Source organism: Podarcis erhardii (assembly GCF_964252035.2).
Source record: "Podarcis erhardii genome assembly, chromosome: 15".
NCBI lineage: Eukaryota > Metazoa > Chordata > Lepidosauria > Squamata > Lacertidae > Podarcis > Podarcis erhardii.
In genome coordinates, this window is record NC_138505.1 from 4,450,550 (window position 1) to 4,474,374 (window position 23,825).

The 23,825-nt window shown below is 49.2% G+C and overlaps 3 protein-coding genes and 1 long non-coding RNA gene across 12 annotated transcripts in view; 1 reads left to right on the forward strand and 3 right to left on the reverse strand.

Moving 5' to 3' along the window:
• The window catches only part of TMOD4 (tropomodulin 4), a 26,755-nt gene extending 25,882 nt beyond the window's left edge, over window positions 1-873 (reverse strand). Inside the window, exon 1 of the mRNA XM_081841284.1 lies at window positions 735-873. The gene's annotated coding sequence lies outside the window, so the exon portion shown is untranslated. The remainder of the gene's footprint in view (window positions 1-734) is intronic.
• A 2,373-nt stretch (window positions 874-3,246) lies between these two features.
• On the reverse strand, window positions 3,247-13,263 carry VPS72 (vacuolar protein sorting 72 homolog). The gene is made up of 6 exons (XM_081841209.1): window positions 13,077-13,263; window positions 11,891-12,043; window positions 9,512-9,623; window positions 7,549-7,731; window positions 6,552-6,696; window positions 3,247-5,208 (listed from the first exon to the last, which is right to left on the reverse strand). The coding sequence occupies exons 1-6, from the start codon at window positions 13,218-13,220 to the stop codon at window positions 4,818-4,820; spliced, it is 1,128 nt and encodes a 375-aa protein (XP_081697335.1). The 5' UTR covers window positions 13,221-13,263; the 3' UTR covers window positions 3,247-4,817.
• On the reverse strand, window positions 10,226-11,891 carry LOC309330189. The gene is made up of 2 exons (XR_014151358.1): window positions 11,777-11,891; window positions 10,226-10,773 (listed from the first exon to the last, which is right to left on the reverse strand). It is a non-coding gene; the product is annotated as an uncharacterized lncRNA (long non-coding RNA).
• A 4,199-nt stretch (window positions 13,264-17,462) lies between the features above and the next one.
• Window positions 17,463-23,825, forward strand: part of PIP5K1A (phosphatidylinositol-4-phosphate 5-kinase type 1 alpha) — a 45,042-nt gene continuing 38,679 nt past the window's right edge. For 2 of the 9 annotated variants that reach the window (XM_081840994.1, XM_081840993.1), the window contains exon 1: window positions 20,873-20,998. In XM_081840994.1, coding sequence (XP_081697120.1) covers window positions 20,926-20,998 — 73 coding nt within the window. In that variant the 5' untranslated portion in view covers window positions 20,873-20,925. Of the gene's footprint in view, window positions 17,926-20,870; window positions 20,999-23,825 lie in introns of those variants that run through there. The other 7 variants (XR_014151229.1, XM_081840996.1, XM_081840999.1 and 4 more) reach the window with 6 other exon arrangements.

A 23,825-nucleotide genomic window follows, 5' to 3' on the forward strand; every position in this document is an offset into this window, starting at 1 on the left:
GTTTCCTCGCAAGCCCTCCTCCTCTCTTCCAAATCTTCAGTTAGCAAGAGACAACTGTGTTTCGTGATGCCCACGCACACCCCTCCCACCAGACATGGGGTGGGGCCTGCTCTACACTTTTGCAGCAGGAGGAAGTGGTAGAGTCCTTGCAGAGCAGGCTGCACCACTTCAGGCTGCAGGTATAGAGTTGAAAGGACCCTGCCTGGATCCCCTTGAAAGTGAACCAAAATCCTTTCTGAGAGATTTCAGCGATGGTCTGCCAACTCCCAACTTGCAGCTTTTTTTGTGGTACAGTCTCTTCAGGTTTGAGGGCAAGCCCAGCGGTGGGGGGGGGGACACCCCACCCCAGGCTCTGATCCTTTCTAACTGGTCACCTAGTGAGCTACTTGCACAGAAATTCATTTTGTCTGATTTTACAGGACACACACAGACATTTGCAGGGGGCGTTGCCTGTGCACACAGCAAAACGGTACAGTCCTCGCTGATCCCATGCCTGGATTCTACCGCCTTATCTTGCGTGTGCCGACTGGGCCTGTGTGTCCCCCGGTGTATAGAAGAGCTGTTCAGTTATCCTTCAGCAACACTCTCCACCCCACAAGGACTCAGCCCAAACATAGCCGGCGACTTCCCCTGCCTTTGCTTGGCGTACAATTTTCTCGCCACCCGCTTGCCGCCTCTTAAATTCCCACGAAGCCGAGAAGGGGGAAAAGGGGGTGAAAGGGACCCAGACTCACCTCCCAGGCAGGCTGTGTCGGCCTCTGCCTTTTGTCTCCCCCACCCCGAGCGGTGTGAACCTAGCAGGCAGGGCAAACGGGGAGAGAGCGAGAGAGCGGCAAGCCCAGGAACTGTGTGAGATCAGCATTTTATTATTTTAGCTTTCCAGCCGGGCAGGCGGGCGGGGTGAGGAGCGCAAGAGCGAGAGATCACATATACAGACTCCGTTATCAATCACTCCGCAGACCTGCCGAGTGGCCGAGTCAAGACCTCCAGCGGCCACAGCTGAGAAGTGCCAAGCAGAAGGACCAGTTCAGCCGGGAAGATGCTTCTGGTGCTTCTGGTTTGTTTCATTTCAAGCCTAGCCAGGCCTCCACTGCAGCTGGACTACTGCAGTGCGCTCTGTATGGGGCTCCCCTTGGAGCTGGTTCAGAAGCTCCAGCTGGGTCAGAATGTGAAGGCCAGACTCATGATGGGGAAATCTGGCTGACAGCATGTGGCACGGCTGTTAAAACATCTGCACCAGCTGCCATCTACTACCCAGCTGCGTTCACGGTCCTTATATTAATTTTTGAAGCCCTGAACTGCTTAGGCATGGGTAGGCAAACTAAGGCCCAGGGGCCAGATCCGGCCCAATCGCCTTCTGAATCCAGCCCGCGGACAGTCCAGGAATCAGTGTGTTTTTACATGAGTGGAACGTGTCCTTTTATTTAAAATGCATCTCTGGGTTATTTGTGGGGCCTGCCTGGTGTTTTTACATGAGAAGAATGTGTGCTTTTATTTAAAATGCATCTCTGGGTTATTTGTGGGGCATAGGAATTCATTCTTTTTTTTTTCTTCAAAATATAGTCCGGCCCCCACAAGGTCTGAGGGACAGTGGACCAGCCCCCTGCTGAAAAAGTTCGCTGCCCCCTGTACTTAGGTCTCAGGGACCGCCTGAACTCTTATATCTCAGCTCGGTCACTGAGATCATCTGCAGGAGCAGCATTGGTGAGATGAGGCTCAGTTGACAAGAAGAAACACTTTAGTGCCATCGGGCCCAGTCCTGCGGAACTCTCTGCCACTGGAGATTCAGCAGGCGCCTTCCCATTTTTTAAACACCTGCTGGAAACTTTTATAACCTGCCCTCTCTATGCAAGCAATTAAGAAGACATCCTTGAACAATTGTTAATTGATGTTTGTTTTTAACTTCTTTAATGGTTTTTATTGTATGGTTTTATTGCTGCAGACCGCTTTGATACATTGATATGCTTTATGACAGAGGTTTACAGATATTTAAGAAAAAATACGAGAAATTTGTGGTGCAGAAATGAATAAAATAATTATCATGCTACCTCACAGATTCAGCCCTCCACTTTCCAGGATCCTCAGAGTTGCCTCCCTCACCCCTTCTCTCTCTTTTTTTCTTTTTAGACAGTTGGTTGTGTGCAAATAGAAACAAAAGCTTAGCCTGCTGAGATAGTGAACTGGTTGGGGGAAGCTCAGGAAGTGTCTTGCCTCTGCAAAAGGCCCAAATTCTCTGCTGTCTGATGCAGAAAGGGAGGATGCAAAAGGAACCGCAGCCTTCTACACAACGGCTTCTGGTGAAGAATATCCCCAGCGCTCCTTGGAGATGTCATGGGCTTAACCTGAGACCTTCTGCACGCAGAGCAAATGTTCTATCCACCGAGCCAAACCCCTTCCCCTAAAAGCAAAGTAAAATCATCGTCCACGTGGTTCTGAATAAAGGGCTGTTTTTAAATAAGAAACCTGGGAAGCTTCTTCATACCTAGCCAGACACTTGGGTCCATCCAGCTCAGCATTGCCTGCGCTGACTGGCAGCAGCTCTCCAGGGTTCCGCACCAGGAGCCTTTCCCAGATGTGCTAGGGATCAGACCTGGGACCTTCTGCATGCCAAGCAAATGCTCAACCACCGAGGCACAGCTGCTCTGCGACCAAGAAAAAAAGCACTCTGCTCACGTTCAGAGGAATGAACGCCCCTTGCACAACCTGAAGGCTCCTTCAGTGGCTCGAATTAACCCACAGCTTTTATACCTCTGGAAGCTCCTCTGTGAGTATCGGGGAGAGAAGGGGATCCCCATGGCTGGTAATGGTCACTCTGATAGGCATGAAAGGCTGTGTTTTGGCCTATGATAGGAATCGTGGTGGTACCTGGTGTGGTGTCGCCCCCTGGTGGACAATCAAAGCAGAGCAGATGAAGGCAGCCACTAAGTGATGGGGGGGACACACACACCTGTCCCCCTCCAGAAGTTCATAGAATCAGAGTTGGAAGGGACCACAAGGGTCATCTAGTCCAACCCCCTGCAATGCAGGAATCTTTTTGGTCCAACATGCAGCTTCAACCCACAACCCTGAGATTAAGAGTCTCATGCTCTACTGACTGAAATATCCCAGGCTTTAGTGTGACGCAGTGGCATGAGTCATAGGACCAAGCCGAGGACCAGCAAGACCTGGGTTCAAACTGGTCAGGGAGTTGCAGTTCGGCAACATCAGCCTTAAAATCGAGGAAGGCAACAGACAAGGATGAAGACGTCACATTAAAGCCATTTATTTTCAGAGAAATGTTCTACAGGCTGTTGAAACTGTTTTTAAAAAATGATAGTATTTTTTTCAGTTAATAAAAAAATCCGCGACTTTGTCCCGCTAACAGCTCTCGTTCGCCGGCTGCAGACTCATGTTCCCACACGCCTGCGTCCTGCTCAGACGCTCAGCCTCGTTCGACCATCCAGTCAGACTTGAAGCATTTTTCTTCGACCCAACAAAAATAGCTTTCCCTCCCCCAATTTGCAAAGAAAGACAACCATCTGGCCCTCATGGAAAGACCTCCACAAAACCTTCCCTTCTCCTGCAGCAGGCGTGGGCCTCATTTGGTCTGGTGTCCAACTTCTGACCCACAAGGCGCCCGAGTTCATACGTGACAACAGAGAAGGATACGGCTACAAAGGAAATACAGGCTGCTCCTCTGAAAGGGCTCTCCGATAGCAAGCCCCACTGCAATCGGCTGCGCCTATGAGTTTCCCAATGGGAACAGGGACTTGACACCTGTGGCACCGCACTCTTTCAACGGCGGCCCCACTAGGACGCAGATCCGTTCCATAGCTTGCTGGATGCGTAACGCCCACCGTTTGGACAGGCAGCCAAAACAAATCAGCTAGCAATAGTGGGCGCTTTTCGAACTGTGAGCAGTCAATAGAAGTTTGGCATCAACCTTTGTGCCAAACATTTGGGGCGATGGTGGTTGGTTTTTTTAAAGGAGACATTTTGATTAAAATGCCTTGGTTGCCTGGTCTGAGAGCCTTGCCCAAATCCCATTGCCGGGTTTATCTTTTAAACCTGGGATGGGAAACCTGTGATGCTTCAGCTATTGGACTCTCCTCTGCCCCAGTCAACCTGGCCAATGGTCAGGCTCCCTTCTGTGTGCTGTTCCTGAGGCAGAGACAATGGCAAGCTTTCAACACCTCCCAAAGACCCATCTTTTAAAGCAGGCATTTATATATGTTTTTATTAGTTATTGATATTTAAAGGAATGTTTCATTGATGGCTTCTCCATTTTTTACTGATGCATTTCTTTGTATTTTTGGTTTTAAATTCTGTATATGCATTTTTTCTCTCTGAATTAACGTCCTGTGTAAGCTACTCAGGGACTTTGCATCTTAAGCTGTATATAAACATTACTGGTGGTAGTATGATAAGAACGGATCGCAAACACAGAGGCAATCAAATCAGGCATTTCAACACGAGGCCGCTGTGGTGCAAATGAAATTGGAGGTGGTTAGCAGCTGATTTGTGAATCTCGGGGAATAACTGGCTTGCCAAACGCTGGAAACAAGATGGTCTGTTGCCGACAGACATCCTGAAAATGACCACATTACTGGAAAAGGAATTATGACCAGAGATTATCTTTGTTCTAAGGGTTTTTGAACAGAAGGGAGCAGAACAAAACTGGAACGTTTGAGAAACTCTTACAGTGACCTTATAACCAGGCTCTGTTTCTCCCTTGAAGGCTAATTCTTACTGCCATGCCTATTTATTTTCTCATGTTTGCTAATGAACAGCCGTTTTGCGGAAACAGGACGTGGAGTCAGCAAGGAAGGTCCCATGCCCTACGTATTCGGAACGCTTTGCTTGATGATGATCTTCTGTCTGGTGGCTCGGACATTGGAGTCAGCCATGGGAGGCCCTGCCCCGAGGGCGGCCGCGGCAGCGTTGGGCAGGCCATGGGCTGTAATGTACTTCTTGTAGGCCTCACGGATGATCTTGAAGGCCCGTATGTTGGAGTACGGGATGTCGGTGATGGGGTCGCGGTAGATGGCGGCCTTGTGGGTGACGGGGCAGACCTCCTTCACAGGCAGCTTGGGGGCCCGAGACTTTGGGAAGACGCGCTCAAAAGTCTCGTCGTCACTGAAAGTGACGAAGGTCCGTGAACATTTGGCGGCCGAGGCGGAAGGTGCTGGCGGGGCCTCCAGGTGCGGGGGCTGCATGTCCTGGTCCAAACTGAAGCAGGAGGGAAGGGGTCCAGTGTTATTTGTAATTTCACAAAATTTATACACCACCTGAATAATTTTTTTTGGGGGGGGGAGCCTCAAACAGCTTCACACAAAAAATTAACTACAAGCATTTAAGATGTACGAAAAGTTAAGATAAAAACCAATTCAAACTGGCACCAACTTTCTAAAGGCCTGATTAGGCTTGCCTGAAGAAAAACGTTTTTAGCAGGTGCCGAAAAGAGCACAGTGAAGCCACCTGCCTGGCGTCAATAGGCAGGGAGTTCCGAAGTGTAGGTGCTGCTGCACTGAAAGATCAAGTTCTTGCAAATGCGGAATGGGTATTATGTGGCACCTGTTTGTCCTGCTCAGAGTAGCCCCACGGAAATGAATGGACATGGAGTTGTATTCAAGTCCCAGTGAGGCAGGCTAGTAGTCTAATTATCTCAGGACTGTCTACACTGACTGGCAGCAGCCCTCCAGCAGTCCAGACAAGGGACATGGAAAGCAGATGCTCTACCACTGAGCTATAGCCCTTCCACTTAAAGTGTAGTAAGATTCTAGTCCTCATGGCTCCAAACGAAGGGCTGGTTTTAAATAGGAACCTAGGAAGCTGTTTCATACTTAGCCACACCCTTGGTCCACCAAGAACAGTATTGTTTGCACTGACTGGCAGAAGCTTTTGGAGGTCTCAGAGAATAGTATTTTCCATCCCTACCTGGTGATGCCAGAGATTGGACCTGGGACCTTCTGAATGCAAAGCAGACGCTCCAATTCTGAGCTAAAGCCCTTCCCTTAAATGCTTGAAGGGAAGGTATATGATCTCCCACTCTACCAGTTGTGGTCGCCCAGCGAGAAGGAAAAGAAAATTTGCACATGCTCAGAGGCACAGTAGTATTCCAGGCTTCAGTGGTGAAGGTAGATAATGGGTAGAGAGGCCCGACTGAAAATAGTAATAATCGAGCCTCTCTGTCCGTACGCTAGTTTAAGCAATGCATACCCGCTATAAAATTTAGAGTGTGTTCTTAGTTTGCGACTTGCAGAAATGCAGGTCTCTAAAGGACTGGATGTACAATTGGCCTGGATATAGAATTGAACCCAAGGCTGTGAATAACCACTCGCCTAGTCACTTTTGGTGAGTGGAATCCCCACCAGGCGACCAGGCAGTTTCTGTGCACTAGGAGACAAAGTGGGCTCTCTCATTTTCTTTTTTAGGCCAACAACGCTCCCAGATTCAAAATATGCCTGGAAAGGCAAGCCGTGCCTGACAAAATTCTTAAGGACTAGGAACTTGGGCCTACTGCTTCACACATCCAGCTTGCTCCATCCCGGGGGCAAGCTGAAAACCCTTACCCCTCAACGTCCACATTCTCTTCCTTGAAGCCGAGGTCGGACACAAGGGGCATGGTCCCTGAGTAGTAGCGGATGGTGGGCCCCACACATTTCCTCTTCTTCTGCACCTGTCTCTTCTTGTCTGCTTCCAAGCGCTCGTACGTCTCTGCACAGAGGAAAGGAAGCGAAACTCCTGACAACCCCAAACTTTTGACATAAGGCGCATCCGTTCCTGGATAATTCTTATGGACTAGTAACTTTGCCGGACGCGGGTGGCGCTGTGGGTAAAACCTCAGTGCCTAGGACTTGCCGATCACATGGTCGGCGGTTCGAATCCCCGCGGCGGGGTGCGCTCCCGTCGTTCGGTCCCAGCGCCTGCCAACCTAGCAGTTCGAAAGCACCCCTAAGTGCAAGTAGATAAATAGGTACCGCTCTGGCGGGAAGGTAAAGGGCGTTCCGTGTGCTGCGCTGGCTCACCAGATGCAGCTTGTCACGCTGGCCACGTGACCCGGAAGTGTCTGCGGACAGCGCTGGCTCCTGGCCTCTAGAGTGAGATCAGCGCACAACCCTAGAGTCTGGCCAGACTGGCCCATACGGGCAGGGGTACCTTTACCTTAGTAACTTTGCTAGGGGGGTGCGGGTGGCGTTGTGGGTTAAACCACAGAGCCTAGGGCTTGCCAATCAGAAGGTTGGCGGTTCGAATCCCCGCGACGGGGTGAGCTCCCGTTACTTGGTACCTGCTCCTGCCAACCCAGCAGTTCAAAAGCACCTCAAAGTGCAAGTAGATAAATAGGTACCGCTCCGGTGGGAAGGTAAACAGTGTTTCCGTGCGCTGCTCTGGTTCGCCAGAAGCAGCTTAGTCATGCTGGCCACATGACCTGGAAGCTGTACGCCGGCTCCCTCGGCCAATAAAGCGAGATGAGCGCCGCAACCCCAGAGTTAGGTCACTGGACCTAATGGTCAGGGGTCCCTTTACCTTTACTTTAGTAACTTTGCTATACCGCAGGACCTGACTCACCCAAAGAGCGCAGGTTGAGCTCCTCTGTGATCTTGGCCTCTTCCAGCAGCTCCTCCTGGGTCAGGGGCCGCTCGTAGCTGGGGCCCGCTCCCTTTTTGCGTTTTGACTGCACCTGGCGCTCCTGCAGGCGTAGGAAGGTCTGCCGTGTGTGTTCGGTCGTCGACTGGCGCATGTATTTACGGCCTGGGCAGGCAAGGGTTAGGAGGAAGGAGTTTGAAACAAGAAGAGGGAGAGCAAAGAATTTCAAATTGGGACTTTCAAGCACGGCCCTCCAGGCCTTTCTAACTCGCCCTTGGGCCTCTCCACAAGCCACACCTCCACTCCCCAAACTACCCCACTTCTCCCTAGGTCTAACACCTCACAGGCCCTTATTCACACCCTTCTGGAGTGTTTCTGCCTGGTAGGAAGGCAACTATAAATCACTTAGGGATGCCTCCTAGGAAGCGATCCATAACTCAAATAATCAAGAATGACAGCATGCCTTTGAACAGCGATAAGGCCTTGCCTGAATGGAAAGGTGTGGAAGTGGATATGGAGAAAAGTTTGTCTGCCTCTCTCGTAACACGAGAATTTGTGGAGATCCAATGAAGCTGGAAGATTCAGGACAAATAAAAGGATCTGATTTCTTTCCGCAGGGCCTGTAAGGCAGAGTTGTTCTGCCTGGCCTTCGGCTTGGAATCAATTTGATTCCCCCCCCACACACACCTCTTCTTTTTTCCTTTCTCCTCCTGTGATGGAACTCTTATTTGGGGACTTCCCTGGCTTTTTTCTGCCCCATGTAGGACCAGTCTGGATAGTTGGCCTTGGTGAAGACTTGACGTTTTCATCCCAAAAAAACTTTTTGATTTGAGTTTCCATTGAAATGAGGCTGTATTTTAATGTTTTAATGTTGTATTTTAATCTTGTTTTTGAGTTGTATTTCAATCAATTTGTTTTTATATCGGGTGTTAGCCGCCCTGAGCCCGGTCTAGGCTGGGGAGGGTGGGGTATAAATAAAATTTATTATTTATTATTATTCAGGCAGTGCACAGTTAAACTACAGAACTCGCTCCGGCAGGAAGCAACAGGGATCACCAACTTGGGAAGGCTTCAGAAGAAAAGGATTGGACAAATTCATGGTGACAGCAATGGCTACTAGCCATGAGGGCTCTGCTGTGCCTCCACTGTCAGAGGTGTTTCTGAAGACTAGCTGCTTGAAGCTGTAGGCGGGACAAGCGCTATTGTGCTCAGATGCTGCTTGTGGGCTTCCCATTGGGATGCCGGACTAGATGGGCCCCCTTTGGCCTGATCCCAGGTCCCAGGCCACAGAGAGGTTAGGCTGGCCTCAACTAGAGCCAGGGCTTTTTCGGCTGCAGCTCCAACCTGGTGGAATGCTCTGTCACAAGAGACTAGGGCCCTGCGGGACTTGACATCTTTCTGCAGGGCCTGCAAGACAGAGCTGTTCCGCCTGGCCTTTGGTCAGGGCGCAGCCTGACTCCCTCCTTTGGCAATCTTTACAAAACTTTAGTTTATGGTTGCCATCAATTTTGATTTTAATTAATTTTTATAATGTTTTTATAATGTTGCACTACTTTAGTGTTGTTAGCCGCCCTGAGCCCGGCTTCGGCTGGGGAGGGTGGGATATAAATAAAATTTATTATTATTATTATTATTATTATTATTATTATTATTATTATTATTATTATTGTTATTATTATCCAGATGCCAGGCTGCTCTTACATTCTTTCATGTGTGTATGCGTAGAAATCACAGATTTTTGTGTAGCTATGATGTGGCCTTCCGTGCAAAGGTTGAGCATCACATTCTTTGCTCTACCACTCTTCTTCTGGCCCTGCCCAGCACTGGCAAGCAGCCCCTGGAAAGTCGCCTATGAAAGGATACGGCCTTCAGGCTGAGAAAGCTTCCTCATCTCTGGTTTAATCGGAGACTTTTTAATTAATGCACACTCAAAATGGGCACTTACTGTCTCCGAGGTCATCCTGGAGCTCAGCTGGGGCCAGCCTCTCCTCTCTCACTTTCTGTGAGCTGCTTACAGGCGCATCTGCCTTCTTGGGCCTCAGGCTCTTGATGGGTTCCTACGGAGGATTCAAACAACAGAAATTAGGAAGGGCGGTTTATAGATGTGATTCATCAGCAGAACAAAAAGCCACCAGGTGTTTAAAAAGCATGCAAGGTCAGAGCTTACATTTTCTTGACTTTGGGGAGACCTAAAATAACTAGAGAGCACCCTACAATTAGAGTCATGGGCCCCTACTAAACTGACTTCAAACAAAACAAACCAAGTTTAAGATGCATTTATTTAGAGCATTCCCCACCCCCAACTCTTCAACCAACAAAAGATCCCAGAGCAACTTATGTACAATCAAAAACAAGACAGTCCCTTCTAGATTTATGGTCTAAGAAAGCAGGACACAAAAAGAAAAAAGGAAAGACCTGCCAACGAAAATGAAGAACATATTTATGTATGCGCCAACGGCAGCAAGAGTTTTAATAGTACAAGGATGGAAGAATGAAGAAACCCCGACAAAAGAACAGTGGCAAGAAAAATTGATGAACTATGTGGAACCGGCAAAATTGACGCACAAACTGCACGACAAGGACGACTGTGACTTCAAAGAAGAATGGGAACCTTTTACAAAGTATTTAAAGAAGCAACAAAATGAACTGGACTCCCTGGCAGGTTTTGAATAAACATACACAAATTTATTTGTTAATATAATAGATGGATAACTTAGAGATTTTTACATTTTTATAATATGCAGAGAACAAAATGTGCTAATAAATCAGAAAGAGGAACTGAGGGAAGTGGTAGTGGGGAGGGGGGAAATTGGGGGGAAACATAATTGCTGGAATAATTTGTTATGTGAAAATAGTCAATAAAATTTCAAAAGGAAAAAAGGAAGGGGGAGGAAAGAGGAAAAGCAAATTCAGGTCCTTAAAAAGCTAAATGGTAGTTCTTAAAATGACTTCCCACAGGGGCTCCTCGCAGGTGCTGCCCATTGTCCTCAAACCCCAGGCAGAAGGTTGCCAACTCCACCCCACACACCCCATGGATAATCCCACAGTCCGCAGGGGACAGGAGTATTGCCTCTTGCACACAAACACCTCCCTCGCCACTTTCTTTTTCTGCACTCCCAGCAGTCTCCGTTGCAGCAGTGGGGGCAGTTTCAATGCCTCGCTCCACTTTGCTTGCCTCTCAGTGGAGACACAAGAGCAGCTCAGACACTGCTGCAGTTGGCGCATAGCTGTCAACCGTCCCTTATTTGGTGGGAAACTCCCTTATCCCAAGCGCCGTGTCCCGCTGCTGTCCCTTGTTGATGATGTCCCTTAAATTTCCCGGGTTTCATGCTCACCCGGCTTGGGAGGAAAGCAGAGGCTCAGGGTCCTCCGCCGCGAGAGAGAGCGCGCGCACGAGCTGCCGCGTCTCCGTCTCTCCCATTTCCCCTTCAGGGGCACGTTGTGAGGAGACGGGTGGCGGCGGGTGGGCAGGCAGCCCCTCTCTTGCGAGACTTCCGCCGTGCTGCCAGGGGAAGCCGGAAGTGGCAGCGGCGGCTGAGGAGGCGTCATGAGGGAGGAGGAAGAGGAGGGGATGGGGAGGGATGCAGAAGGGTGGCGCTTCAGCGGCCTCCGCAGTGCCGCAACTGCCTCATGCCTGGCTCGCGGACAGCGTGGGTGAAAGTCTCCCTCCCTCTCAGGCGGGGAAGGGCCGATGGAACTCCTTGCGCCAGGACGACGGCAGCCCCGACGTGCTACTTAGCATGCCCTCCAACCAGTGCAGCATCTTAATGTAGTGATTTCCCCCTCTGCATCCCTTTCATAACTGTTATTTTTATAAATCATTTGTCCATCCATAGTTCAAATTTTTACTACAAGTTTTCTGTCAATCCTACCAATGTAAGTAACTCTTTACAATAGGTTTTCAAATAAATTATAAACTTTCCCCATTCTTTATTAAAGAGGTCCTCTTCCTATTTTCTACTTCTGCCTGTAAGCTTTGCCATCTCGACGTCATTCATCAGTTTTGTCTGCCACTCTTCTTTGGTGGGAGTTGTAGACCCTTAGGGTCATCTAGTCCAACCCCCTGCAAAGAACAGTCAGTCGCAGCCAAAGCAGCATGGCTCCATGAGTGCCAGATGTATGTATAAGCTAAGCCAAAATCCCTTATTTTGGCTGCTGATCCCTTATTTTCGAGGCTGCTGGTCCCTTATTTTCAAATCTGTAAGTTGACAGCTATGAGTTGGTGCTCAGCATTCCCACCAGCCCTGCTCTCTCCCATTAATGGATTTGGAATTTCAGGAGGGCATCAGTGTGCCCGGCTCTGCCCATCTCCTGTTACACCTACCTTGTAGGCTTTGGTGACAACCCTCCGCTTCCTCTTGGGCTCGTTGTCATCCTGATCGCTGCTGGGCTCATCTCCCTCGTCAATATCAAAGTCGGAATCTACTTCGTCGTCACTGTCCGACTGGTCGCCTTTGTACTCATCATCACCAGATTCCTGCAGGGCAGTGAGAGAAGATGGTTGGGTGGGGAGAGCTCTTTTTCTGAACAGCAATGGCAAGAGACTCAATTTGCCATGCCCTGTCCCCCCAAGCCAACCCCAGCAGATCTTTGCCCACCCCTCTAGCCTTTGAGCCACACCTTGTATATCTTCGCTCCACCCCTCCAGCTTCTGAGTCATATCTCTGCAAAAAAAACCCCACAGCCAGCCAGCATGGTGTAGGGATTGGGGGCTTAGTCTAATTTCTCAGCCTAAACCTTGAAGGGGGTTTTGAAGCTAAAAATGGGGGTGGGGGTATCACGTATATCCCCCTAAGTTCTCTGGGAGAGAGGATGAATAAAAAAGGAGAAAACGAGAAAGGACATCCAAAGTTAGTGTGGTTAAAGTGTCATACTAGGACCTACGTGACCAGGGTTCAAATCCCCACTCAAGCCATGAAGCTGACTGGGTGACTGCCTAGCCTACCTCACAGGGTCGTTGTGGGAATTAAATGAGGGGGAATAATTATGTAGGCTACGTTAAGGCTCCATAGCTGTCAACGTTTCCCTTTTTTAAAGGGAAATTCCCTTATTCCAAATAGGATTCCTCGCAAGAAAAGGGAAAAGTTGGCAGCTATGCCTTGAGCTCCTGCCAGAAGGAAGGTAGGATGTAAATGAGATACTTCCCTCTCTCTACCAAAATGACTTATTCCGCCACCATCACTAAAAGAAACCACCCTGTCCAGGAGCAGTCTACCGCCAAGCAACCTGTTGCAGAAAAGAAGATGCGGGTAGAACTGCTTATGGGCTCCCCAAGTGCAGCCTCCTTTGGAGAGAAAGTGCTGGACCTTCTTGGCTCAAAACAGAAATTAATATTTATATTATACGTATTGCAACTAAACTGGACCTATGTATCTGTAGCCCCGCCCATCCCGCCTTCCTTCCAGCCAATCACAAGCAAGCACCGCCTCGGCCAGGAACTCGGGGTCCCGCCCACTCCTGACCAACCCCGCCCCCTGCCGCTGCCCATCAACCCAAGCCCCGCCCCCTACCTCCGTGAAGCCCCCGTACGTCGTCTTATAAAACTCGTCCTCTTCCTCCGCTTCGAGCAGCCCCGAGAGCCGGTTCCCTGCCGTCCGCCGCGGCGCTCGGCCTCCAGCCAGGCCCGTCGAAGCGGACGCCGCCGCCGCCGCCATTTTTAGTCTTTCCCCGGGGAGAGAGAGCGCAGTGGCGATCGATGCCGTCGACTCGCAACCACGCGCCCTGCGTTGCGGGGCCTTTCGCAACGCCTCCGCTTGAATGACTGGAAGGATGAGTCATCGAGCGCCGAGCTAACGGACACGATTAGTTGAGTGTCGACGCAGAGATTGGGAAGGGAATGGGGGAATCGAGCGCCGAGAAAGTCGATGGGTGAGAAACAAGCCTAAGAGGATTCAGCATCTTTCCAATAAGACGCTTCCGGGGAGGAGCTGAAAGCTGGGTGTTCAGAAGACACCCTCCTTTTATTAATGCCCTTGCAGAAACTAGAAATTCATTTAGCAATCATGCTCTGATAGGACTATTTTTCATGCATTTGCTTAATCCCCTGCCCTTTGCAAAGTGGTCAGTATGTAGATAAAGGTAAAGGGTAAAGGGACCCCTGACCATTAGGTCCAGTCGTGGCCGACTCTGGGGTTGCGGCGCTCATCTCGCTTTACTGGCCAAGGGAGCTGGCGTACAGCTTCCGGGTCATGTGGCCAGCAGGACTAAGCCGCTTCTGGCAAACCAGAGCAGCGCACAGAAACGCCGTTTACCTTCCCGCCGGAGCGGTACCTATTGATCTACTTGCACATTGTGCTTTCGAACTGCTAGGTTGGCAGGAGCAGGGCCAAAGCAACGGGAGCTCACCCCATCATGGGGATTCGAACCGCCAGCCTTCTGATCGGCAAGACCTAGACTCTGTGGTTTAACCCACAGCGCCACCCGCGTCCCTAAGTATGTACAGTGGTACCTTGGGTTAAGTACTTAATTCGTTCCGGAGGTCCGTTCTTAACCTGAAACTGTTCTTAACCTGAAGCACCACTTTAGCTAATGGGGCCTCCTGCTGCTGCCACACCGCTGGAGCACAATTTCTGTTCTCATCCTGAAGCAAAGTTCTTAACCTGAGGTACTATTTCTGGGTTAGTGGAGTCTGTAACCTGAAGCTTGTGTAACTTGAGGTACCACTGTAGATGGTGCTGTGTAAATAATAGTGAGGAGAATAGCAAGAATAAAACTTGCTTGGTTGACTAAAGGCTACTTCCATTCAACGTTCCATCTCCAAAACCAGTCAGAGGTTCATGTAGCCCGCGAAGCAACACCACTCCGAAGTGCAACAGCTCTGCATTTGGAAGTTTCATCCACCTCTCTTTTTTACCAATTAATGTTTATTGCTCTTCAAAAATTGTAACGAATTTAACATCAAATTTAATAAAAATTTAAAAGTTTCATCTGCCTCTTGTGGCTAGTATCTGCAGGTGGACTCTTCCAAGAGTGCCAGCGCTGCTCTGCTGAATGAAGGCTAACCCACCCCCACCCCACCACCAGCAGTGGTGAAATGGATTCCTCCAGGAAGCCCACAAGTCCTGCAATTTGCCCTCTTCCTCCACCCACAACTGATATCCAGAGGTTGACTGCCTCTTTGAATGGAGGTTCCATTCCACTGGTGACTTCATTCTCAGAGCTGAAGAACCATTTTAGCTTTTCATGTATTGGTACATAGAGTCATAACAGTGGAGAACTGGATCATCTTGCCCAATGATCATCATTCTAGTCCAACCCCCTGCATGTAACTTAATGGTACTGTGGAACCACTGTTGAAAGTCTGGGAATCAGATAATAGGCTTTTTTTCCATTGGAACTCGCTGGAACTTATTTCTGGCACCTCACAGGTGGGCGCCATTGCCATTCTAAGAGAATGAGGGAGGTGTTCATGCTGAGCACCTTTTTTTCTAGAAAACATCTTTTTTCTAGGAAAGTAGCACTGGATACAGGCAATATAATTCAGATCAAGACTGGGACAAAATAGGGGCCACTCATTAATTAAAATCAGTTTCCAGTTCTGTGTGTGAAATTTCACTGACGTTACTTCATAGATGGTATCACACACTGCAAGAAATGAAGTTACAGGGAACCAGGCAGAGGGCTTTCTCGGTAGTGGTACCCGCCCTGTGGAACAAGCTCCCTTCAGATGTCAAATAAATAAACAACTATCTGACTTTTAGAAGGCATCTGAAGGCAGCTGTGTTTAGGGAAGTTTAAGGACTAATGTTTAAATAAAGTTTTTAGATATGTTGTAAGCCACCCAGAGTGACTGGGGAAACCCGGCCAGATGGGCAGGGTGTAAATATTATTATTATTAGTCAAATTATCACAGGTTTTCAACATTGTCACCACTTTGTTGGTGAGGTCATGATCAATGTGACATGTACTTTCATTTATGGTAGACTATTTTACTTGAAAAGTTTCAGGATTTGGTTTATAATGAAATGTGTAACATGGCGGCTTACCACTGGGGGTAAGTAAGAACTTCAAAATGTGCTTTGATGGGGTCAATGAAACTTCCCCCCAGGTGGGAGTATAAGATTACGGGTGATCTTTTGAGTTGTAAGGGGGCTATGAAGCCTAATTATGCCGCAAAGGTCAGAGAGTTTGAATTAAGCTGCCATTCAGGTCCATTTATATCAACCCCCCCCCCCCAGGTTTATTGGTTTTTATAGGTCTATGTGATTCCAGGGCCTAAAAATGTGATGATGAGCAGGAAGCCTCTGGAGTTTCCCTGCTGAGCTTTCCTCCTCCTCTGGGAAGCTGGCCAAGATTTTATCTGATGTGATCTGAGCCAGCTGCCCAATGAAACTGAGCACAGCGACCTCCACTTTGTCGTTTAAGCTGCTGGTTTGGCCTTTGGATTGTTAGCCTCTTAACACCGTCTGAAACCGAAAGGGGAACCAAGCTTGCGTAAGTGATGCAAGTCTTCCTGGTAAGGGTTTTCTCTCGCTTCCAGTTCCTGTTCAGAATTGTGCCTGGAGCAAAACAGGAATCTGTGCCTTCCACCGAACAGCACCTCCTTTAAATAGACTTTGTTGTATTATTTTACTGTTGTTAGCCGCTCTGAGCCTGGCTTTGGATATAAATAAAATATTATTATTATTATTATTATTTTGAAAAGATTGCACAACTCAGCAGAGTTAGGTCCATTTTATGCAGGTGTGATGTGAACCATTTTCAGGCCAAGGGCCATATTCTGTCAGAGGCAGCCTTCTGGGGGCCACCTGTCAATAGCAGGCAGGGCCAGAGGGAAAAGTAGGTGGAGCTAAAGATAATGAGACTTGCTTTTATATAGTAAGCTACAATACAGCCACATAGAAATCAGAACTTTCCACATACACACCCACACACTTCTTTTAACCTGTTTGTTAAACTTCAGGTAAAACTCATCAGGGTGGAAGGAAATGGTATGGAGATATTGCTTTTTCTTGCAAAGGCTTGGGGTAGAAGGCCAATTGTAAAACGGAGTGGTTTGATTTCATTAGGTGATTTTGGACTGTAAAATATCTATGGAAGCATTTCTCTGATCTCTGGACAGCAACAGAAGGAATGGCTTTCAGATAATCTCTCTGTACTGCTTTTAAAAAAGGGGAGAGGGCGATAATCCTTACTAATCGAGATAAAAGCAAATGCATTCTGCAGCTAGGGGCAGTGAAGAGATATTGCATGCTTGTTCTAAAGTGAACAGTAGTTAGATCTGGATTCCTCTGTCACCACTAAAATGGTGTTAAACAATGCCAGAGACCCAATGCCTCATGTTAATTTGCTGTAATGCCAGTGCTATTTTTTTTATTCACATTGCTAATGTTATTTATTTTATTGCATTTCTATCTCATCCTGACACCGGCTACGATGTGATGTCGCTGGTGTGTCACATTTGATGAGGCCTTCATGAGGCAGAGATTATATAAAGCTCTTTTGCCAGGATGCAGAAGCTAATTTTGATACAATAGTAGTGGCGGAGGTAGTTAATCTTTATTAGTGTTTCTGTTGCTATTTTTAATAATAATAATAATAATAATAATAATAATAATAATAATAATAATAATAATAATAATAATATGATGTGGTGTCACATCTGATGAGGTCAACCCACTGCACAGATTGAACAAGGCCGCGTTGCCATGGCAACGGTGTAACTGCATCAGGTAGCATCCCTCAGGGGGCCGGGGTAGCTCAGCCTGGCGTTGCTATGGCAACGTCAACTAGGCCAGCGCTCGTTGAGATGCCGTGGAGCCCCGCCCACTCCCACGCGACGCATGGCTGCCTTCTCCAGAGCCTCGGCCGCCCACTTCCCTCTTGGCGCATGCGCAGTACCGGTCCCCTTACCCGCGGTCCGTTATAAACAAGGCAGAGCTTCCCGGCCCCCCCCCCATCTCGCCCTGCCGCCGCTCTGACGCTCCACCCTCCCCTTTGCGTGCATTGGTTTGCCCCGGCGCCGTTTGGGCGGGTCCACGAGAGGAAGCGGGGGTTGCGGACGTGAAAAATCGGAGACGGGTCGGGGGAGGAGGCGTGGCAACCCCTCGGAGCGCGCGGGTGGTGCGGCCCGCAGTCGCGGCTCGAAGCGAGGCGGGCGAGACCAAGTGAAGAGGCCGGGGGGTGGTGTGAGGATGATGATGATGATGATGAAGAGCGGTGTGGAGAAAGCAGCAAGAAAAAGAGGATTCCAGCCGTGAGGCAAAGCGAGGCGGCGAAAAAAATACCATTTTTAAAAATTGATAATAATACGGAATAGTTGTTTTTTTTTTTAAAAGAAAAGGAGGCGGAAAGGAGGGTGAAGCGGTAAAATGGCGTCGGCCGGGCCCGAGCCTGGGGGGAGCAGCGGCGTTTCCTCAGGTGAGGGGCGAGGTTGTGACTCCATTTCTGTGGCGGGGGGGGGGTGTTAAATCTCGGAGAGGAGCGTTGGTTTGGGGGGGGGAATTCCCTCTCGGGGGGGGACAGGGTGGATATTTGGGGAGGGGGTCTTAAAATGTGTTCCTCTGAGTCCCCCGTGTGAGTAAGGGGGCTGCATGGAGGGGGGAATAGAAAGCTGGGGGGGGCTTTGCATCTCTATGTGGGGTAAATGAATCCCACACAGGTGTCTCGGCGGGGGGGGGAGCTGTTTTATTGTAGGGTCTCAGCTCCCCCAATTTACAGGAGGAGGAGAAGAAAGAGACCGGCTCCCCCTATGAGTGGGGGGCAGTTTAGAGTGGGGGAGATGAATGAGACCCCCCACTCACAGTGGGGTGTCAGTCTCCCCCACCCCTTGTATATTTGGGGGTTCAGATCCCCCCCCCACAATAGAAAATCTGCAGCTTTCTTCTCTCCCCCCCCCCAGCACTCAGTGGGGAAGATTTGGAAGAGGGGTACTTTGTGGGCTTCTTATGGGAAGGGGTTTGCGGGGTGTGTGAAAAGTGACTTCTGCCCTGGGGGGGGGGCAAATGAGAGGAAATGGGGAGAAGGGGCAAGATAGCCGGCGGGTCTTATGTTGCTTGTGAGGGAATATATATTTGGGGTGGGTTATGAGACTCCCTCCAAAGAGGGAGGAAGGAAGGTGGTTGTGGGTTTTATTTAGAGACGGAGCTTCACGTTAGGGGTGAAAAGGGCAGTGGCGTGGCGTGGGGGGTGCAGGGGGGGCCGGCCGCACCGGGCGCAACATCTGGGGGGGGGCGCTCGCCGCCTCCGGAGTCGCCGAAGAGCCTCGGGCGCAGGCTGTAGCAGAGCCCCATGTCTCGCGGAACCGATGAGCTGTGCGCGCGTCCGGGCTGAAGGCGTCCGGCAGGCAGCGGCTCTCAGCGCTCGCCACGGTCCCCGCACGTCAGGGGCGCGGAGGGCGCGCCAGGCAGCCCCTCCTCACAGCCCCGCCGCTGCAGCAGCTGCTGGGCCATGTTGCATTTTCCTCGCCTTTCTGCCCTCCTCCTCCTCCGGGCAAGCGGCGTCGTTTGGGCGGCAGCGCCAGCGGCAACTCGCCTCAGATCACCTGACACGGACCCGCCGCCGCCGCCGCCGTGGCTACCTTACCGTAAATACCCCAGCCCAGGCAGCGGCAAGAAGAAGCTGGCAGCGGCAGCAGGTTAGGGGTTAGGGGCGCAAATTACTTGCCTTGCCCCGGGTGCTGACAACCCACGCTACGCCACTGGAAAAGGGTGATGGGTTTGGGGAGGGGGAGCCTTTATTTGAGGAGCGATCAATGAGGGGGGTGTGGAAGGGCCTTTTTCTTATTTCTCAGAGTACTGGAGTTGGCCTTGAATGTGGGGTGTATGGGAAGGCTCCAAAGAGTTGTGGGGGGGGGGATATATTCCACCACCCCATGGCAGATTCCATTAATTGAAAAGATACCTTCCTGCTTGCAAGTAGCACTGAGAAGGCAGAGTTCAACAACAATTTGTTTAAAACTGCAACCGTATACTAAAATGGCAGATTTCAGAGAATAGGAGGTATAATCTTGCCATTAAATAAAAATTAAATAAAGACGGAAGGTTAGAGATGGCAGAGTCCCTAGGATTGGCGGGTGTGTATAGGGTGATATAATGAACCAGATCCTTTCTGCTGAGCAATGGGGAGGCAGTGAATCCCCTTCTTTGGGGTGGAGCATCCTGGGGGTCGTGTTGCATTGATGAATGAAGTGCCTCCTTCAGTGTGGGGCTCATTGCCTGAGAAAGGGGCTGTCATGGTGGTCCTTGATCTTCCAGTAACTGGGGGTGAGTGCTGGGTTTTGGAGAGGGATCTCCCAAAGGGGCGCAGTGGGAGCCTGACACTGAGCATATGGTGAGTGAGTGGTTGCACCTCTTGGCATAAGGAGAGAGGATTCTGGGAATGAACATATTTTTGTGTGGGATGTGGGGTCGCTTAAGGAAACAAGTTCCTGCTTTGGTGGGGGTGTTCAGGAGGGGCCATCCCCCTTTCCTGGAGGAAAGGAGTGGGACCTTCCTTATGGTGGATGTGGAGACTGTGGTATAACCTGTGTTGTATGCAGTTCTCTGGGCAGTAGATCCCAAGGAACGGCCCTCGTGGAGAAGCAAGTGGTTGGTGGTTTGAGGTTGCGGGTTGAGTCCTCAAAGTTACTTTCTGTTTTCCTTTTCAGTTTAGCAAAAGCGTTGTGGGGTAGCACTGTCACTCATTGGTAGGGCACCTTCTCTGCATGTAGAAGGTCCCATGTTTGATCCCATCAGTCCCTGCTGGAAAGCCTGGAGATCTACCAGTTAGCGTAGACAGTACTGAACTAGACAGACCCAAGCTTCTGACTGTCTTAAGGCAGCATCTTTTAGGTTCGTAGCGTTTGAGGGTGGGGAAGGTTAATGCGAGCAGGGGACACAGGGAGGTCCTTGGGGCAGTGACTTCCAGTCTGTTTCCCCAAGGGAGCTTGTGTGGACACTGGGCACTCTCTAAAGGAAGGAGCTGGCTGACTCGTTTGCAGTCTGAGCTCATGCATGTGTGTGTGTGTTTTTCTGGAGTTGGAGTAGTATTATTTGCATGCCAGGAGGAGTTGAGACCCTTTTGTGGGTGATGGGAGGCGGACAAAAGCAGAATGGGAACTGGTGGCGCTCCTTCTGTGGGGTCCAGCCCACTTCCTGAATTAGGGTGAGGGGTTTTTGCTGTTGCAGTGCCGGGGTCAATGGGAGCATGTGCATAAGTCATCCTTTCCCTTGATGTCATTAAATGAAGGGGAGGTGTGATCTGTCTTTTCGGAAGAAGGGTGGTGTAGTTGGTTGCCACAGAGTTGTGGGCAGGCTTCAGAGGCTGGGTTGCTGGACTCCTCTGGGTGGGAGTCCACCGGTGCTGAGGGAAGCTTCTTACCTTTCTTCTCCTATCAGAGAGCAACAGGCTGCAGGGCTGAAGTGTACATCTTGGAGGGACATGGGTGAGATAACTGAAAAGGGAGATTTCTTAACCTTTGAACATCAACCACCTTATTGGACTTCGGGGGATGGTATGTTTCCCTCTTTGTATTCCATGCTTTAGGAAGGAATGAGACCTTGAATCCCCCTGAGTGATTATAGGGTGTGGATTTAATTAGCATTCATATCCGCAAGAATAAGATTTTTTTATTTTTAGACAACACTATGACATATAGAAAGAAGGCAGCAGTTTAAACCTGCAGTGTAAAAACTGTGTAAGTCAGAAAGCCTGGAGATAGAAGATAGATAGATATGTCACCTCAGTAGTGAAAATTTGAAATGGAGTATTATTGGCTGCTTCCAAACAGGACACTTTCAGACAGTAAAGAAGAAGTTTATTTTTTCTCTCTGTCCCCACCCGCTTTCAAATGCATTATTTCCCCTACCCCATAGCAGCTGATTTCCTGGGAGCTGCTCTGAAGAGCTGGTTTGAAAAGTCTTGATTTTGTTACAATTTCTCTCTAGCTCATTCTCACACAAGAATCAGTCTGGAGTCAAAGTTCTCAAGGGATGAGCAGATAATATGGTGGTAGGCCTTTGAAATGTACCACTTCAGGGCTACATCAGGCCTTCCAACACCACTCACAGCTCCTGGTGTGTTTCTTTGTTGGGTAAGATTTTTGGCAAGTGAGACTTGTCAAACAGGCCAGGGAAAGTTGTGCAGCCATCTTCTTTTATTTTTGTAGCACTGGTACCACAAAGTTATTGTTGCTGGTCTTCTATCAAGGGGGCTGATCAGTCCCTACACCTGTTGATTTTAAGCGGGTGCTTGGGGTCATCTTCTGAGCCCAACCCTCCTTGGTATGGCATACTAAGTAGAGCCTTTTTGGTGCTGGCTCCAGGGCAGTGGAACATCCTGCCAAAAGACACTCTCCTAGCTCACATTTTGCAGGCAGCTGAAACTTGCCACTTTCTGATAGGTTTCCGTTTTCATCAGGCACTTTCTTCTGCTATTGTTCAAGTCTCATATTTTTAATTTCACCTTAATTTTGAATCTGGTCTTTCTCCCTCTCCTCCAGATGTGCTTTCAATCTCTGTTTGGTGCCTCAAGTATTATTTTTTTAGAAAGGCAGGATGAACATGCTAAAAATGCATCAGCTGTTCAGTTTTTGGTCCCTTGGGTACAACCCTCATGGTGTCCTTTTGGTATCCTGCCCACATAGAATCCAAGGGCTGTTTCTTTGCCTATCTCTGGCTTTATGGATAAAAGTTAAAATTTGTCTGGTCTGCCCTTCTCTCTCCATCCTGCCCACCTACCAGTAAAAGCCACTTTTTGGGGATTGTCTGTGTCTAGATGTTGGGCGGGGGAGGATAGAGAACACCCACCAGGGCTGGACAGCCCTTTCCTTTTGCTTTGAAATAGGTCATGTGCCAAAAATAACCAATTGCAGTGCGTCTGTCTGTAGACCGGCACTCTTAATTCAGTAAATGATATAATTCAAGCTTTCTGCAGCTCTGGACCACTGACCCTTCCACATGTTTACTTGGAAATATGACTGGCGCTGTTTAAACTTTCTAGTGAGTTTGTTTTTTTTTAAGGTGGCAGCTTCTAAGCTCTTTGCAGCCTTGGTTACGTTAAGATTTACACCTTCCATATGCAGTGGGATAATGTTAAACCACCTTTTTATAGATGGGGGGAGGTGGGAAAATCTGACAAAATCCCACACCCAGGGGTGCAGCTCAGAAATATGGCTCGCCTAAGCCTCACTCTGTCCCCTTGTCCTCTGAGCTCCTAGCTCCAGCTTCCTGGCTCACAAACTTTGTTTTTAGTCTCTAAACTAAAGCTGCAGCCTGCTATACACTTCAGCCCCTTTGAACTCTGTGGGGCTTAAGTTGCGAATAATCTTGCTTCTGATCAGGCTGTGCATCTCCTTGGAAACGATCCTGTGAGGGTCATTAACTGCAGCTTCAATTTCATAGATGACTTGGTCAGATGCTAAACAGCCCCCCACCCCAAACTTTGTCCTTGCCTAAGGCAGATTTTGAACCCATGCCTCTAAACTTGGTCCATTTGTAACAGCAGCACAGCTCCTCCCCCCCCCCCAATCACTTTGCATCTTAAGGCCTTGTTTTGCTGGTGCTGTTTTGTCATTCAGGTGGGGAGGATTCCCCCCCCCCAACACAATGGAATGGTGCTTCCTGAGTGTCCTAGAACAAATCTGCCTAAATGGAGGCCCTTGTCTTCTGTGGGGAAACAAACCAGAGAGCCAGAGTGGGCAAGTACAGATGGGTTGTGGACTTTCCTCATCGCTTTTGAAAGCTGTCTCTCCAAATGCTTCCTCTTGACATAGTGAAAAATGCGAAAGCAGAGGTGGGGAACATCTGGGGCCCTCCAGATGTGCTCAGATTCCCGTGTCCTCCTGCAGCCAGCATGGCTAGTGGTCTGGGAGGATGATGGGAGTTGGGAGTTTGATAACAACTGGAGAGCTGTAGATTTTCCCCATTTTGGACTGAAGGGTTTTGTCCCATTCCCCCCCCCCCCCAATTTTGAGAGAGACATGGGAAGCTACCTTATACTGAGGCAGACCTTTGGTCTACTTAGCTGAGTATTGTCTACACTGACTGGCAGCAGCTCTCCAGGGAATTCAGGCAGGGTGCCTTTCTTACCCATACCTAAGGATTGAACCTGGAACCTACATGCACAATGGATTCTCTCCCACTGAGCTATGGCGCTTCCCCAGGCATTTTGTTTTTCTCTTGACAGCTGTGATTCAGGTCATAAGGGGGCTGGAGATTTATTCATCATTTATTTTATATCCTTCCTCTTTAGGATCATGCTGTGCAAGCCTGCTTAACAAAAACAGCTTAAAACAATGAAACAGTACAATTCTCGAGATAACAAAAGTAACACAAAACAGC

What these genes read in the sequence shown, in the direction of transcription:
- VPS72 (XM_081841209.1), bottom strand. Translation starts at nt 13,220, where the DNA reads ATGGCGGCGGCGGCGGCGTCCGCTTCGACGGGCCTGGCTGGAGGCCGA. An exon ending in TTGTCACCAAAGCCTACAAG is followed by an intron (nt 9,624 to 11,890) that starts GTAGGTGTAACA and finishes AATCCTCCGTAG; the next exon opens with GAACCCATCAAGAGCCTGAG. An exon ending in CCAGGATGACCTCGGAGACA is followed by an intron (nt 7,732 to 9,511) that starts GTAAGTGCCCAT and finishes TTGCCTGCCCAG; the next exon opens with GCCGTAAATACATGCGCCAG.